Genomic DNA, 15,968 nt, shown 5'->3' on the forward strand with positions numbered 1-15,968 from the left:
TGTTCTGACTCCTCCTCTTCCCCTCAGCCCATCTAGCTCCTCCCATCCCAGCTACTAGACTGTCAACTATATTACAATCATGTCTCGGACTGCTTTTAAATAAAGCAGTTTTTTTAAAAAATGCAGCCTGTTTACCATGCATTTAAAAAAAAAAAAAGAAAATGGAACGTTTTCGTTTCATTTTCTAAGGGCAGGCAGAGGTCCCTGGGACCACTGCCTGCCCTTAAAAAATAATTTTGCATGCATTTGCAAAGGGGAAGTAGTCCCCTGGGGACCCCTTGCCATTTGCGAATGCATTACCATCTACTTGAAGTAGGTGGTAATTGCGACTGTTTTGCGACCGCAAAACATTTGTACATGGTTTTGAGACTCCCTATTTGGAAGGGAATGCCCCTTCCAAAAAGCAAGTTGCAAAACCTATTTAGCGAGTTGCAAACAAATTGTGACTCGCGAAATAGGCTATGTACATGGCTCAATAGGTTTTTGCATGCATAAATGGGTTCGCGAAGCCGTTCGCGCATATAAAAACAGAACGTACATCTGGCGCTTAGTATTTTATATTGAAGTAATAGCCCCTCTGTCACATGTATTTCATTTGTTTTATAGCATCTCTCATACCATTGTAGGATGTCAGAGCACTTTGCATCACACACATATAGAGACATTGAATCATACATGTAAATCAGTGTATATATAAAATGTTTAAAGAGTGCTCGGTCTGGAAAAACACAAACTCAGGATTCAGAACATAACACAGTGGCTAGCACTGACTTTAACATTAAAAATGTATTTCCACCCAAATAAATCTTTTTAGCAGCATCAGGATAATGAATAACTGGGAAAAAATAAAAGTTACTAACTGGTACCATGCAGTTTGCAAGCAGCTCTTTGATGACAGTTTATAGGTCCCTCTGCTAGATTACGATTGTCACTTATGAAGTGCACAGTAACGAAAGAATTGCTGTGACAAAAGCAGTAACCACGAACCTATGCACATAAAATACTGCTTTTTGAGATGCATGATACACATTCTTTGCAGTAGGCACATTAACCCTCTGTGCTACATTAGTTCATTCAAAGCTGCAACTGAACAAAACTCTCCTCAGCTCCAGCAGGTACATTAATCACTGGCATTCTCTTGACACTTTTATTGTTGCTGGAAAGCTGCTAATTATACAAGAAACGTTTCTGTGCTTTTAAAACTGTTGCCTATGGACCCCTGGGAATGTGTCACGGACCCCTGGGGGTCCGCGGACCACAGTTTGGGAAACACTGGCCTAGTGCATTCTGGGTGTTGCATTCTTGTTTTGCCTCTCGTGAACTAATGAGACGACCACACCTGAAATCAATGATTTGTACGTGAATATGTAAGGACTGAAGAAAGTGTCCATATTGACTTGGAGTGAGGCGGTCACCCCAATTAAAAATCCAATCCGTCCACATCTTGGACAATGGAATATATTCTTTATAACACACCTATATCCTCTCTTAGCAGTGTCTCGTGGTGGGAGCACAGAATTTGACTATTTTCATTTATTTGTTTGCTCTTTCTTCGTGTTTGCCACTTCTTGCTCTCTGCGCGTCCAACCTTTGAGTCTTAAATATGTAGAGGATGAGAGCACCGCAAACATTCAGTGATATTTTATATTCTCACCCAGTTACCCAGATTTGCATTTTTACATTTTTTGGAACTCATGATCACTTAGTTTCTCGTAGCCTAATCTTGGCACAATTTGGATGCATACTTTTTTCTGTATTGCCTAAACTGTTTTTATTACTAGCCCTACATAATAACTACAGAATTTACTCGAGGAAAATCGAAGTCCATCACCACGGTGGCCTACAGGGAATAACAAGGCTTTAACTTACAAGCTGCCCTCCTCTGAGGGCAAAACCCCTCAGCTGTCATTCCATCGAGGAGAGACGTCAACCCGCAGTGTCCCCATAAATGGCTTAACTCTGCGTCTGGCTTCAAACATTTGACGGCCGCCAAGAGTTATGCAGCCAGCATTCAAGAGAGCCCCCCCACACGGGAGGTGACTGACAGGCTCTGATGGGCTTGACTTCTAGGGCGGGACGCTCTACGCAACATTCATTAGCAACGACGAATGACGGCGGACAGCTGAGCGCGAGCCAGCATCGCGTGGGCGCGTGGCCGTACCATGGGAGCAGTGAGGAGGGGGTGCCAGCGCATTCAGATTTTTTTTTAAAATGCGCAAGGGGCACAATATGTGTTTGGTCCATTTTCAGAGACATTGTTTTGATCCCAGTCACTACTGAAATAGGTCTCCCTCCCAGTTCTTCACACTCCGATTAGTTGCAAGGTGTTGTCGTTTTTGGTTGAACCTTACCTGTTAAACGCTTTTGCGTGAATGCAAATTTTGTTGCTACGCAGTCCCCTTTCACATGTTTTATAGTAAATCCTGATTCGAAAGGAAACTCGAGTTGCTGCCCGAATTGGTATTATGTGTTGTACAGCAAAAGTGCAAAAGCTAAATATTTAGTTGTTGTGCAACTAACCTGCACTTTCAGGTTTTCCCCCTGAAACGTCGCCCGTGAAAACTTAATGGAGTATATCTGGGGAAAAAGTGCTTGGTGTGTGCCCAAAACGTGTGAAGACGTTGCGGAGACACTGATTCTAGAGTTATTGCCCATTCTCATAACGGTGCACAAGGCCCGCCCCTCGTTAGTACTGTCTGTAGCCACGGTCCCGGCAGTTCCAGGTGCAGTCATACCTCATTGGCTTTCTCCAACACCTCTTAAAGTGTGAACTCGCCTGGCCAGGAAACCCTCATGGTATGTATCAACCCTAGCTAGTTCCTTAATTTGTTTTCACAAGAAAGCAACATCTAGACATTTAAACTGGAGAGAAGGGTTTCGGTGGGAAGTTCTCATCTTCTGTGTGGTGTTCACAACCTTGCCAATGCCACTGGCCACCACATACTTTAAAGTCCCATCTGACCTCCATGTACGCTCATTCTGTTTTAGTCGTGGTGTTCCACAGTGAGAATGAGTGATTATGAACACCAGTTCCAAAGTGTAAAACTGATGTGGATATATAATTCTACGTACTGACATCATGGAATAACATGCTGAGGATAATTACACAGGCACTGAGTGCGGCAGGTTATTCCCCAAACATAAACACCCCAACTCGGTGGGCTAGGCACGGGTACGGGATTTTGTTATATTTTACCAAAGAAGAGCTTTGAAGGGACATCAGGCAACCAAAGGTCACCCTCCACTCAATACTAACAACAGTCCTCTTGCACATTACACATGAATATAAAATATTTTTGGGATGACCCACGTTTTGTTTTTTTCAGTGGAACAGGGTTTGATGTCTATTCATAGACCCTCCATGTGTATCTTTTGAAAAAGTTAAAATGGGTCCGACCTCCCACAGTGGTGCTGACAAGTGTTCAGACAAAAAATTGTGATGTGTTTAGGAAGTGCCTCCCGTAAGCAACATCCTGGGAGCAGTTGGGAGGTACTCACCAATTTGCCCACCGTTTCATCATCGGCACTTTCCCAAACAGAAGCCAACTCCCAAAATATAATTGAGGCGAAAGCTGTATGTGAACTAAAGACATTTTTGTGCACATACAAATAGTATGTTCCCTATAGACCCCGTTAAAGAAGGAGGACTTCATTGGCACTCCATGCGTTAAAACTGAGTAACGGGGAAACACAAACATGTATCTTTAATTTGTTGTGCCCGTACTCATTTTAAAAAACATTATTATGTTTAGACCATATTAACATGAACGGCCAATGCTCTGTCTGTGACTGCTTGGGTTTGCGCCTCACCCAAACAAATATATATATATATATATATATATATATATATATATATATATATATATATATATATATATATATATATATATATATATATATATATACTAAAAAAAACACAGGTTTCAGGGACGTTATAGTTAGAAATTAGCATTTAAAAAACCTTAGAAATTTTACAGAAAAAAACCAAAGATTACAGAGACATTATAGTAACCTGTGGTTTTTTTCAGTGAGTTTCTAAGGTTTTTTCAAATGCTAATTTCTAACTATAACGTCCCTGAACCCTGTGGTTTTTCCAGTGAATTTCTAAGGTTTTTTATGTGCTAATTTCTGACTGTAACGTGCCTGAAACCTGTGTTTTTTTCAGTGAATTTCTATGATTTTTTAACAGTCTTGTTTGCAGAGTGGTGGAGAAAGGGGGCTGGGCCTTAGGTATTCCGTGCCTAGGACGTATAGGAGGAACTAGAAGGGCTTCTTGGCCCCCAAGGACCCCCAGGAATAAAGTGGGCTTAATCCCGAACCAGTAGTGCACCAGGGGCGTGTTTGCAGAGTGGTGGATACAGGGGGCGTGGCCTCCGAAGACCTCTTAGCAATCCCACTGCGTGAGACTTACTGGAGGTCACAGGAGAGGTAGTTGGCCCCTAAGGACCCCCAGCAGCCAAGGGGGCTTCACCCCCCAACCAAAGTAGTTGACAAAGGGTGCGGGGCCTCCGGGCGAGTGGCCGGCTTCCTTTCTATTTTTTATTTCAGGAAGGGGGACTGTGTGGCCTCCCGTCCCTTGAACAAATCTCAGGACATTTTGAGGCCCCAGGGATCCCATCTCCCAGGGCCAGGCCATTTAAAAGAAAAAAATCAAGGGAGGGGGCTGAGCGCCCCACCTCCCCAGGCCGATTTTGGCACGAGGACCCCATCTCTCGGGGCATGGCCGGCTGGTCGAAGGCTGCAAGGGGAGCCTGAAGGCCCCGCGGTCCCAGCCGGCTCCCGCAGGAGGTGGGAGCCGGCAAGACCTTTTACCCCCAGAGAGCTGCTGACATGCAGCTCCTTGGGGGTAAAAAGCAAAGTGCTCCACTTTGAACAAGTGTGAGCAAAATGCTGTCACTTGTTGAAAGTGGAACACTTGTTTGCTATGGGATGTCAGGACCAGTGCTCCCGCCATCCCATAGCATACTGCAATGTCCCTGGGTTGGGCACCCCGGGACATTGCTGAAGCCGGCTGTGGGGGATTTTGTTCTCCAGTGCCATGTTTGGCTCCACGAGGGGGGCCGCGTGGCCCCTCCGCATTTAACATAATCAGCCCTGGGGAGGTGGCGGTCGCCGGAACTTGGTGGGGGTGGGGGGCAGGAGCCCCCCCATGCAATCATTTAAAAAATAAAGCCCTGGGAGGTGGCAGTCCCCGGGGCTGTGGGGTGCCTGCGTGGCTCCCTGCAATTACTGAACATTGTTTTTTGGGGCCCTGGGGGTCCCTGTGGGACCCCCTGAGCAGGCCTAGGGGGTCAGGCTGTTTCTACCCTGTCCCCTTTTCTTAAATTATTATGGTTTTTAACCTTTTTCCTTGTGACTCGGTTGGCTGCCAACACTTCCTGGTTGGAACTGTTGGCAGCCAATCAGATAACAGGCTATTGATCGGATCTACACCATTTAACAACAAGAGTGCTTTCTGAACCAACAGCTACCTTTTTGCCAACTTTGGTGTAATTCCGTTCAGCAGGTTAGGCTGTAGCTGTCTAAAGAAAAAGCATTTTGGGACCCCCTAGCAGCTGAAGTGATTGGGCCAATAGCTTTGCAAATTTTGCGAAGATTCGTCAAACTGCACCAAAAGATACTGGCAAAAGAAAAAACACTTTTTGAATAGAAACAAGTCCCTATCTATAACTACCTACTGGCGCCTGCCAATATTCCAGCAACCAATACAGGGTGAAAACTGACAGGTGTGGAATGTGATCTCAATATGAATTGCATTTTGGTCCATCAGCTGCACACTTACATGGAAGTCGTATTTTGACAATTAGAGGGATCTAGCAATTAGGAATTTTAGATAGTTGGTGTAGGGTCAGAAGATATGTTTGCAAACATCAATCAGACCACCAGCAATGTGGATGATATGCAGTATTTTGAAATCTACTTTATGCCCCAGCTTTCCGATCCCCTTTGCTGAGGTGGTACATCTACGGGACGCTTCAGGCCTTTTTGGGGTTGATAGCTACGTTGATTGATCAGTATCACAGTGAATGACTGAAAAGCATTCTGATACCAAGATGGGCCAAAAGGTTTCTGGCAGTGAGCAGTCTTGATGAAAGAAGTTAGAAGTGTGTCAAGTCGTCATGGATTTTTCCAGAAAGTTGTTATTCAGATACATAGGTAAGAACAAATTGGATAATACCTAAATGCTGTGTGATGGAATTGTCCAGGTATGACCAACCAATGGAGAACATTTCTGGACGGTACCTGTACAGAGTAATGTAAAAGTGAAACACTGACCATATGCTTGTCTGGGATTCATGGATGTTCCGAAGGACTTGATGCAGTTCAAGAGCTCCACTGATACTTTTTGCAAAGCTTGTTTTCCAATGGGAGCTACTTCGTATTTTGTCAGCGCCCAGTTTCATTACCTGTTGTACAAGAATTTGGTGAGTGACTAAAACAACATGTGTCAGCCATCATAATATGCTTGACGGAAAGATTAAAGATCATTAAGTGCAGACAGAACTGAGACACTGTTGAACTGAGTGCCTCAAACAGCTTCTTTTCCTCGCGTCTTTTAGCCTGGCCATGATTTGATTTTAATTAATGACCAAAATACGACTGCACAGCGTGTGCCAACCACTGTTGAGACATCTCTTTAATTGGGTCTCCTGGGATGCATGGCAAGCCGGTCAGCAAGGACATGAACCAGCTGCCTAGGACCGAGATGCTTCAGAAAGGTGTCGGCTCTTGCTCTCATAGCCCGGATTAGGATCATGTATTAATAAGTGCATTTGGCGCGGCTATTTATGGGTATGCAGGCCATGGAGCATTGTGTGCCAGCAGCATAGGAGCAACAAGAGCACAGATCACGTGCGCTCAATGAATATGGAAATGTAGCCTTGATACTAGAAATTAACACACTGCATCAATTGCATTAGTTAAAAAGACTTTTCATTTGTCTTTATTCCTTGATAGAACCCCTTCCCAATTCTTCATCAGGCTGTGTTTATAGATAAAACTCAAGAAAGTTTATACAGGGAAGCTAATCATAGCCAGTAGTACTGGAGGAATGGGGCAAATGTTGCCTACCATAATGGGTAACATTTATTAAACTTTTGAAGTTTATAGCCCTTGCCCCAACCATGGTTGAAGAAAAAAACATTCAGCAGATGCAAGCTGAGAGCTGTTCCCCGTGAACTGTAGAACTGATTCCACATAAGGATTCTGCGCCTAGGTTTGCTGTTGAATCATACTGCAGTTTTTCCGTCACTTTGTATTAATTTGAAAAAACACTGTATCAGGCAAGTCACCGGCCTGGAGGGAGGTAGGTGCAGTTTCTGTAGGTGCTCCCATCACTTTGCTAACCCAACCTAAACTTTACAAGGGCTGGCTGTGGCAGTCAGAGCAGAGGGCATGGTGTGTTAGAAAGTTTCAGGATCAATGTTGGAATTCAGCAATCCGCTCAAATGTAGAAGGGCCAAAGCCATCAGTTCGTACACCTAGATGGAAAGCTGCGGCAGCTGGAAGGGCCCAGGAGCACAGGCTCGTCCAAAGCCAGCCTTCACCGTGACATGCAGTGTATTGCAGTTGGTTCCTTCCACAGGATCTTCCATATTATTCACCAGCACATGCAAGGAATTCATTTCCAATATACGAGTTTTCTGTGATGGCTAGAAATCAATGATTTGTGCTTGATGATGAGATAATTACAGTTGATGAAAAAAAAATTCCCAGTTGTTTGGCATGTTTCGTTTATTTCATAAAGAGAATTCTGAGTCAAAATACGGAATTGTCCCCAGGGAGACTTGGTTACTCTTGGATCTATTCTAGTCGGCAAGTTGTTGGCAGTGGGAGCAGGAGATCCGGGTCGCTTTCTTGCCTGACCGTCTGTGTGATCCTGTGGAGATTACATTATCTCCTTGTGCTTCAGTCCTTTATCTGCCAGCGCTTTGAGTGCTTTAGAAGTGTCTAAGTGTCTGTCTGCATGGAAGGAGCATGTGGTAAGTGGCTGTGGAGGGCTGGCAGGAGAGACCCAACAGCAGTATCAACGACAGCCGTTTAAGGGCAGTATTAGTGATCAATTACACTGGTCACATCTCAAACCGTAAGGTCTCCTGGTGATTAAGAGATGCCAAGTGGTCTAGTGACACTTGGTCTAATGAATCCACATCAGCAATCCATTTGGTCACAGTTTTAAATCTCTTAGGGGCCACTCAAAATTTCGACATTCCAAGGTTGATAAAATTCGTACCATTTAGTTAACAATAAAGATCAGTTTTTGAGCACCAAGATGGCCCGAGGAGAACATGCCTTTACAAATGCACATTTTCTGTTTAAAGATACTTGTTAGATGTTACCCACTTTAACGGTACATCATTTGATGAAAACATGTAGGATAAAAGACTGAGGCAACTTTTCCTAAATTTGAATCTGTAACCCACTGGTCAGGAGGTCATCGCCTGAACTTGGGCATTTAACAGATGTCCAACAGTAAGAAGGCAGATAAATATTTCACCAAACAAGCACTAAATTCTAGATGTCATGGCTGCCACGAGGGCATACTTTTACGACAATTAAGAAAATGCTGAAACCAGCGAAACGTGAGTTCTGTTTAAAAGTCCAGTTAAAATGTCTAATTTTACAAATGTTAAACATTTTAATTTTTCAAAAGTAATCTTCTTAATCGTGCTTGAAATTATAAAACATATGTGAGGGCCAGGTATGAGACTTCGTTTGTTTACATTACAGCAGTAAATTGTAAAATTAGGCACACAGATATTCCAAATGTTGGGCCAATCTCTGATTTAATAAATTGTGAAAAGAATGCATCAATGTCGCAATGCCATTTCATCTATTTAATTTAAAATAACACATGTATTTGTTTTAATATGCAATCTTATCCTCTGCTTTGTTATAAGTTATCCCTACAAGATCCCAAGCTACGTCATGCCATATGATACGTTGTTCTATGTTAAGTTGGACTTTGCCTTATTATGCTATAATGTAAAAAAAACATAAAACGTAAGCTACGCTACGCATGCTTTGGAATTTTTCATGCGATATGCATGTTGTGTTATGGTATATCATGGCATGTGAACTTATGCTATGCTCAGTGCTTTAAATGGACCGGTACTGAGTACCGGACCGTTTTTTATTATTTGAGAGGGAGAGTACCAGCACTTCTCAAGAGATTCACTTCTCAAGAGAGACGTAATACTTTTAATTGGAGAGTACCAGCACTTCTCGGAAACAAGCAGGTAATCTGTTGCTAAGTACCTGCACTTCTATTTTTCCATTTCAAGCACTGGCTATGCCATACCACTTCATTTCATTCTTTCATGTTAAGGCACTGGATCTAGTGGCTGTGGTTGTGCTAATATGTGTATTCATTATATTTTATAGTCTCTGGTGACACTTGTAGGAGCTTCAAGGGAAACGATCTTCAGAGAGAGAAAGAAAGGACTGAGAAAAAGGTAGATGTCTAACTCAACGAGTTCAACAAATGGTAGATTGATCTACAAACAACTGAACGTACTCAAAACATCAACCGACCTACATTCACAAAACAGCACAAGGCAGACCTGTTTCGAGTTCCCAAGGTACCCGTCCTCTGAAAACACCTCAAAATCACAGGTATCCCAGATGCACAAGCTAGCCGCCATCATGAAGCAGCTCAGATTCACCTGTTGCCCAAACTGAGCCTACGCCTACAGAAAATGACTCAAAACCTCTTATACCTCAGCTGCAACCAACCCACCTTCAGAAATGACTCAACCCACCAGTACACCAAACCCCCTGAGAGCTACACCCTTCAGACCCACTTTTACCACAGCCCCGAAAGTTCCACACCATTGGAACACCAGTCAGTGCTCTCCTGAGCCCCTAGCACCCACAACCCCTGGGCCACCGGCCTTCGAAAACCAGACTAGGCTCAACCTGTTCTCCAAACCCGACTCTCCTGTCTCAAGAGAAGAAGCTAGACCCGTCAGTGCCCCGGCACACCTGTCACCGAGCTCAGAGAGCTGCACCCAGCAAGAGGCAGTGATGCGCGGCAGAGGGTGCACTGATAACGGAAAGTCCCCGAGAGCCAGGCTCACCTGTTTTCTTCGTGGGTTCCGGCATATTCCCAAAGAGCAGTGGCCCTTCAGAAGAAGAGAGTGGCTCGCGGCCCGGCCCTGGGGGACAGTGGGGAGATGCGAATCAGCGTGACAGCACCGGGGCTGCTCAATCAGTGCACTTTATATACGGCACCGGGACATCAATCAGGCTGCCCCCGCCCGCCTCCGAGGCCAGGAGCCCTCACATCTGTCGCCTGTCCCCTCTGTTCCCAGGGCTTTGGGAAGGAATCTCTGCAGCATCTCATGTGGCCGATGAGAGCATCTCTGAAGTGCTAAATTCAGCATCACACAGAAGAATCAAAGCGATGCTGCCAGGCCCCCGCGGCCCGCGAGGCGCTGCCAGGCTCTATGGAGGCGAGAATGTCACATTTAAAGCCACACTGCCTTTAAATGATGTATTTAATCTGAACTTTCACTGAAAACCACCAAATCGAAAAGTGGCCTCACCTTGTCGATAATGTGTGCGACCACTATTGTGCCTGGACTGCATGCGGCCACTCCCCAATAAAGGGCTAATGATAGCAGTTGCCATTTATATATGACTCACCGCAGGATACATTTTCTCTTGGTCACTTTTATGGCCCAGCTAAATGTTACTCTCTGTCTCTTCATGAAGTGTTCACTGCCTGTGCGTTGCTCGGCTGTCTCTGCCTACCACACTCGGCCTTTACTGAGAGCACCTGGGCGAAACCCAATGTTGCGCTCTCACGTGTCTTTAATTATCTGTGAATCAAAAACTTTGGGGGGGGGGGGGGTTATAGGAGACGGGTGTTAATGGGTTCCACTAGAAGCAAACCAAACCAAATGAGAACAGCGTACCTGCAGCCTTCCTAAAAGTGTTTAAGCACATTTTTCTTTGGCGCAAGGTCGAAGGCAGAATATGCAGACAACTCCTGCTATCAGGGCACAAGTCCTAGAAAAAGAAGTGGGGGGACTAACCTAGTAAGGCAGAGATTCCCACAATGGCTGAAAGATGTTGCCTTTTGTCGGGATCAGCTTTTGTGTTATTGGGAAGAACTGCCAAGAGCCTCCAGACCTGTGGATATCTGGGGACCGTTTACGGAGTATGTCATAGCTCGATCGCCTGACTGATGGTATCCTGTATGCCTATGTGATGGTTAATGATGCCAACTATGTCTGTAAAAAGAATGTGCATCTTTGTAGATGAACCGATATGTAAGTCTGTACTCCGCACTGTATTATTGCTGAATATGTCTCTTGACGCTGTTTTCTTATAAAATATAAATAAAACTTAAAAAACAAACGAAAAAAAACTAGTTAGGCAGTAAGCAAGTGATATCACGGCGCACAACATAAAGATGCACGACATCAGGACGAGCGACATCACACATGGCATCACAGGAATTGACATCATAGAAAGTGGCATCACAAGCCACGACTTTACAGGAAATGGCATCTCAAGAAGTGACATCAGATCTAAAACCCTCACATATATGTTTAGCAGGTCTATCATGTGTCCGTTTGAGCGCATTGCAAGGATAATAACACAGTGAGCTATGAAAGATGATATGTGACTTCTACACCTTGCAATCCCCCAGTTTTATGTAACACATCCTGTACATTCATTTACAAACTTCTATAATTTATTGTACTTGTAATATGCACCTGTTGATTTAAAGCGCTCTGACACTGTGCATTGAATGAGTAGGCCTATACAAGAAGAAATAGTGGTACTTACATTCTTTCAACGCCTCCTCATGGTGAAGTAAGCTCTATATAAATGCAATTTGCTGTGTGTAAATACTGAGAAATACCAACATATCTGACATCTCCTAAACAGGGACTGAACAAAGTGAAAAGCTGCCTCTCTTAAGATTGTGTGAAGTGCTAACAAGGTGTGAGCCTTTGTTTCTCTTCCGCTTCATTTGCATCAGGTGTGAGACTCCTGACTGCTCCCAGCCAAGAGATTGGAACAAAAGGGGGCCTGATGACTCCTCAAATTCGGCCTTTGTCATGCGCCGAGCAGGAGTCTTAAATAAGAAAGCCCCGTCCCCGCCTGCAAGTTGTTGCTTGTTGCAGATGGAAAGCAGACAATGTGCAGGAAGTGCTGAAATTGTCCCAGTGTTTGGAAATTACATTGGCACGAGTTCAGTACATTATTCAGTGGATCCCAAATTCTTGGGAGAGTGGACGGCATTCACCCTCTGAAAACAGTGTGTGGACGCTGTCCACCCACGTGTACCCCCCGACTCGTGCCCTGCCTGCACCATTCTGAAGGGCAGCACCATGGGCATGAGCCCAGCTCGCCCTTGCTAAAGGCCGGCCCTGCTGCCTACCTCTGGATAGGTCTCCGTGCCTCAGCTGCCGTCCTCTGCCCGGTTGGTACACTCTCTACCGCTGCCTCCTCACACACTGCCAATCTGCCCATCCAGAAAAGCTCTCGTCCCCTCTCCTACATACCCCTTTTGTTACCTCCAAGTGCACAGATCTGCCTCATTTTGCCTGGTCAGCTTGTTTGGGTGAACAGCCTTTACAACAAAACTTTTACAACGCACTACCATTACGACGCAACTTTTACAACACAAACTATTACAACGCATAGCGCTTGGGGGCGCTCTAGGATAGGGAATAGGTTTAATGTACTATCCAACACCTTCCCTACTATCCACGGGGACTGGAGTTGGAATAGTAAATTAAACTATTCACTATCCAGCGCCCAAAAGCATTATGCGTTGTAATGGTATGCGTTGTAAAAAATGCGATTTAAAGGTAGGCGTTGTAAAAGTATGCGTTGTAACGTCATACATCCGCTTGTTTGCACGTCTCCTTTTATCTCTCTGCCTCTATCTGCCCCTTTTACTCTCCGATGCCATGCTAAATATTCCACCTACCTCCCTCTGTACAGGTCTCTTTCAGCTTCCCTTGCGCACTTGTTTTCATCTCCGTTTGCACAGATCTGCTCACGCCCCCTGCAGAGCTGTATTCACGCTTCCACAACTCTCCCTGCATTGCAGCTAGATCTGTCTCTCCATGCACAGAGCTCTTAGGTTGCCTCAGGTCCATTGGATTCCCGAGACCACCACATCTCTGGCCTATCTCTACCTCCCCTACGTACAGCTCTTTATACCTCTTTATACCTTTTATCTTGGTCTTAGAGCAATCTGCTATTTTTTTTTTATAAACACATTTTATTGAATTTTTAGGTTCAACCCTTCAATTGCAAAATTATGCAGTTACACACAATATCATAGTACATGGAAGTTAGCGTACAGTGTACGTACATTATCAAGAATAAGTGTACATCATAGAAATACAATTATCCCAACCCTCCCTCCCCCAACTTCGTCTGGCTCCAACCACTCATATTGCATATGGCAAAGTGCTCCCACGTCCACTCCCGGCTGCACATAAGCACACAAAGGGTATATATGCGCCATGTAGTGCAGAAATGAAAAGCAGTGTATTTCCTTAAACGTAGAGACTAGTGAACAGGGGCTAAGCGATACAGCGCGTGTTTCGCCCGAGTTATCGGCCCAGGTGGCGGGGCCACGGCCTTAAACACTTCCAGGATACTGTCCCAGTCTAAAGAGATAACTCTTTTGCGCAATCCGCGGGCTTCCTCCCGGCGGATGGCAGCACTCTCCGTTCCCCCTCATCTCACCACTTCCTCATACCAACCGTAAATCTGGGGGGGGGGTTGTTGATTTCCACCATTTGGCCAGAAGTAGGGACAGGTCTACAAAGCAAAGTTGCACTTTCTGTGCCTTAGGGCTTCGTATGAATCCTAAGAGGCACACCGCAGGCGTGTCTGGGACAGGGACTTTAACCGCAGTTGTAAGCAAGGACAGTACTTCCGACCAAAAAGGAGTAAGCACGGGACACTTCTTTTGCTAGATTGTGCCCATGATGAGAACTGCCCTTTGCTGCTGGTGTAGGAAGGCCTTAGGTACTATCGCAATCCAACTGGCCAACCAAGTTACTCCCTTCGAAAACTTGACTCTCCAGTGGGGTGGCCGAGAATTTGAAACTGAGGGTGTACTAAATTAATATTGAGTTTTAAATGTCATCCTTTGAATTATCATATCCATAATATCTCTATCAGAATACTCTGATGGTGAATATATATAGATAAATATAGATTTACTATTCTCAGCTCCATATTTACGTAGCTTGATGATATACAGCATCAAGGTATGTAGACTTAGATTTAAGAAAAGTATATTGATGATTACCTTCACAATATTGTGGTAGCTAATATCCAACATACAATATTTTTGTAGGACGAGTAATCTTTTGTTGATATTTTGAAATACAGCTAGTATTGAGATACTGTATAATATAAGTAAATGCATTCGATAAACTAAGAGCAATCTATTTGTAGGCCTGGACACCCTGTGTTGTCATATGAGAGAGTGTCATAGTAGCTGCTATAAAAGCAAATTATATGGGGTCAAATTTGAATTATGAGCAAGATGTCACATCCGATCACCATTGTGAAATAATTGGATAGAAAGAACAAACTCGTACAAATGTTTAATTCTAGTATTGACCAGCAGTCATTTGAACAGAGATTGCACACAGAAAGATGCAATGTACAACGCACGGTTTCCAACAAGCTTTCCATGCCGGGCTTTCTGACATGGAAAGCCTGTTGAATTGCATGTTTTGGGACCCCTGGCAAGGCCCCTTTCTGTTTGCAGCCTTCGGTTGGGGACTGAGGGGGCTCCATAGGCACCCCTTGTTGATCCCTGCAACTTGTGGCAGGCACCTTGAAGTACCTACCAGCCGGTGCAGGAATTAACACAATCTCCAATTTCTCTATGGGAGCTTGTATTACGGCTGGTTTATGGCCGTAACACAGGCTCCTATAGCGAAATGGGAGTATGCGACCGCACTAAGTGCGGTCGCATAACAAATGGCAGTATCGTGCGAACACAAGTCTGCCCGACATCGTAATCGAGCCCTTATTTGTAAAATGATATAACTCAGTTGAAGCAGTCAATTGTGCTGACATTCTGAAAAAATCAGCCCATAAACTACTAATGATCCAAATCCCACTCCCCACATTGAAGTGGGGCTCTGACCTAAGACAAAAATTATTTAGAATTTCGCGCAATGGCCAGTTTACAGCACAGCATGCCAAGTTAAGAGGCTACCACATGTTGGTTTTGGTACCTATGTGGAACATACTGCAGGTGGAGATTAAATAGAGACTCAGCAGGACTCTACTGATTTAAAGGGGTTTGATGCTGCAGCAGAGCTAGCATCCACAGCAAAGTCTCCTGCGGATACGGGTCATATCTTGCCTGTGGTCAGGATGTTCGATTAACAGGAAAGCCACAGAACTAGGTGAAAGGAAAATAGTTTTAGGGACATATCAAATAAAGTAAGCACAGCACGTGTTAATTTAAAACAGATCTCTGCCACAGTTTTGGGCTGACTGGTGTAATAAACAGTTGAAGAGTTGCAGCAATGCCATTTTACTCCAGTAGACAGAGGTAAATGGTTGCTTATCTTGGTAAATAGGAAGACATGTGCTGCTTCTGGCTGGAAATATAACAGGATTTGTTGAACTAAATCTAATATTGCAAACCAAACATTACGGAATAACAAGCACAGCAACACAATTAAATAATTGCATGGCACAACACAACAAAACATGAAAACAGGACACACTAGAACACAACACAATAAACCAAGTGCTACACATTATCACATTGAAATATTAGAGCACAAATACACAGCAGTTCAAAAACAATAGCTAATACATCTTCAATAGAGGAGGCACTTAAAACAAGCATAATACATTTAAGTCAACCATTTCTTATATAAAGAGACCAAGAGAAAATAAAATCATTTATGTTTAGCCTTGATTGTTGCTTAAAATCAGAAACAATGTGGATTTTG

At 44.2% G+C, this 15,968-nt stretch overlaps 1 protein-coding gene across 17 annotated transcripts in view; it reads right to left on the reverse strand.

The window, feature by feature from the left end:
* Window positions 1–10,188, reverse strand: part of MYBPC1 (myosin binding protein C1) — a 323,873-nt gene extending 313,685 nt beyond the window's left edge. For 7 of the 17 annotated variants that reach the window (XM_078675170.1, XM_078675161.1, XM_078675152.1 and 4 more), the window contains exon 1: window positions 10,080–10,188. In XM_078675170.1, coding sequence (XP_078531296.1) covers window positions 10,080–10,104 — 25 coding nt within the window. In that variant the 5' untranslated portion in view covers window positions 10,105–10,188. The remainder of the gene's footprint in view (window positions 1–10,079) is intronic. The other 10 variants (XM_078675274.1, XM_078675265.1, XM_078675256.1 and 7 more) reach the window with 4 other exon arrangements.
* Between the last annotated feature and the right edge of the window lie 5,780 nt (window positions 10,189–15,968).

Source organism: Lissotriton helveticus, chromosome 1_1, assembly GCF_964261635.1.
Source record: "Lissotriton helveticus chromosome 1_1, aLisHel1.1, whole genome shotgun sequence".
NCBI classification, from domain to species: Eukaryota; Metazoa; Chordata; class Amphibia; order Caudata; family Salamandridae; genus Lissotriton; species Lissotriton helveticus.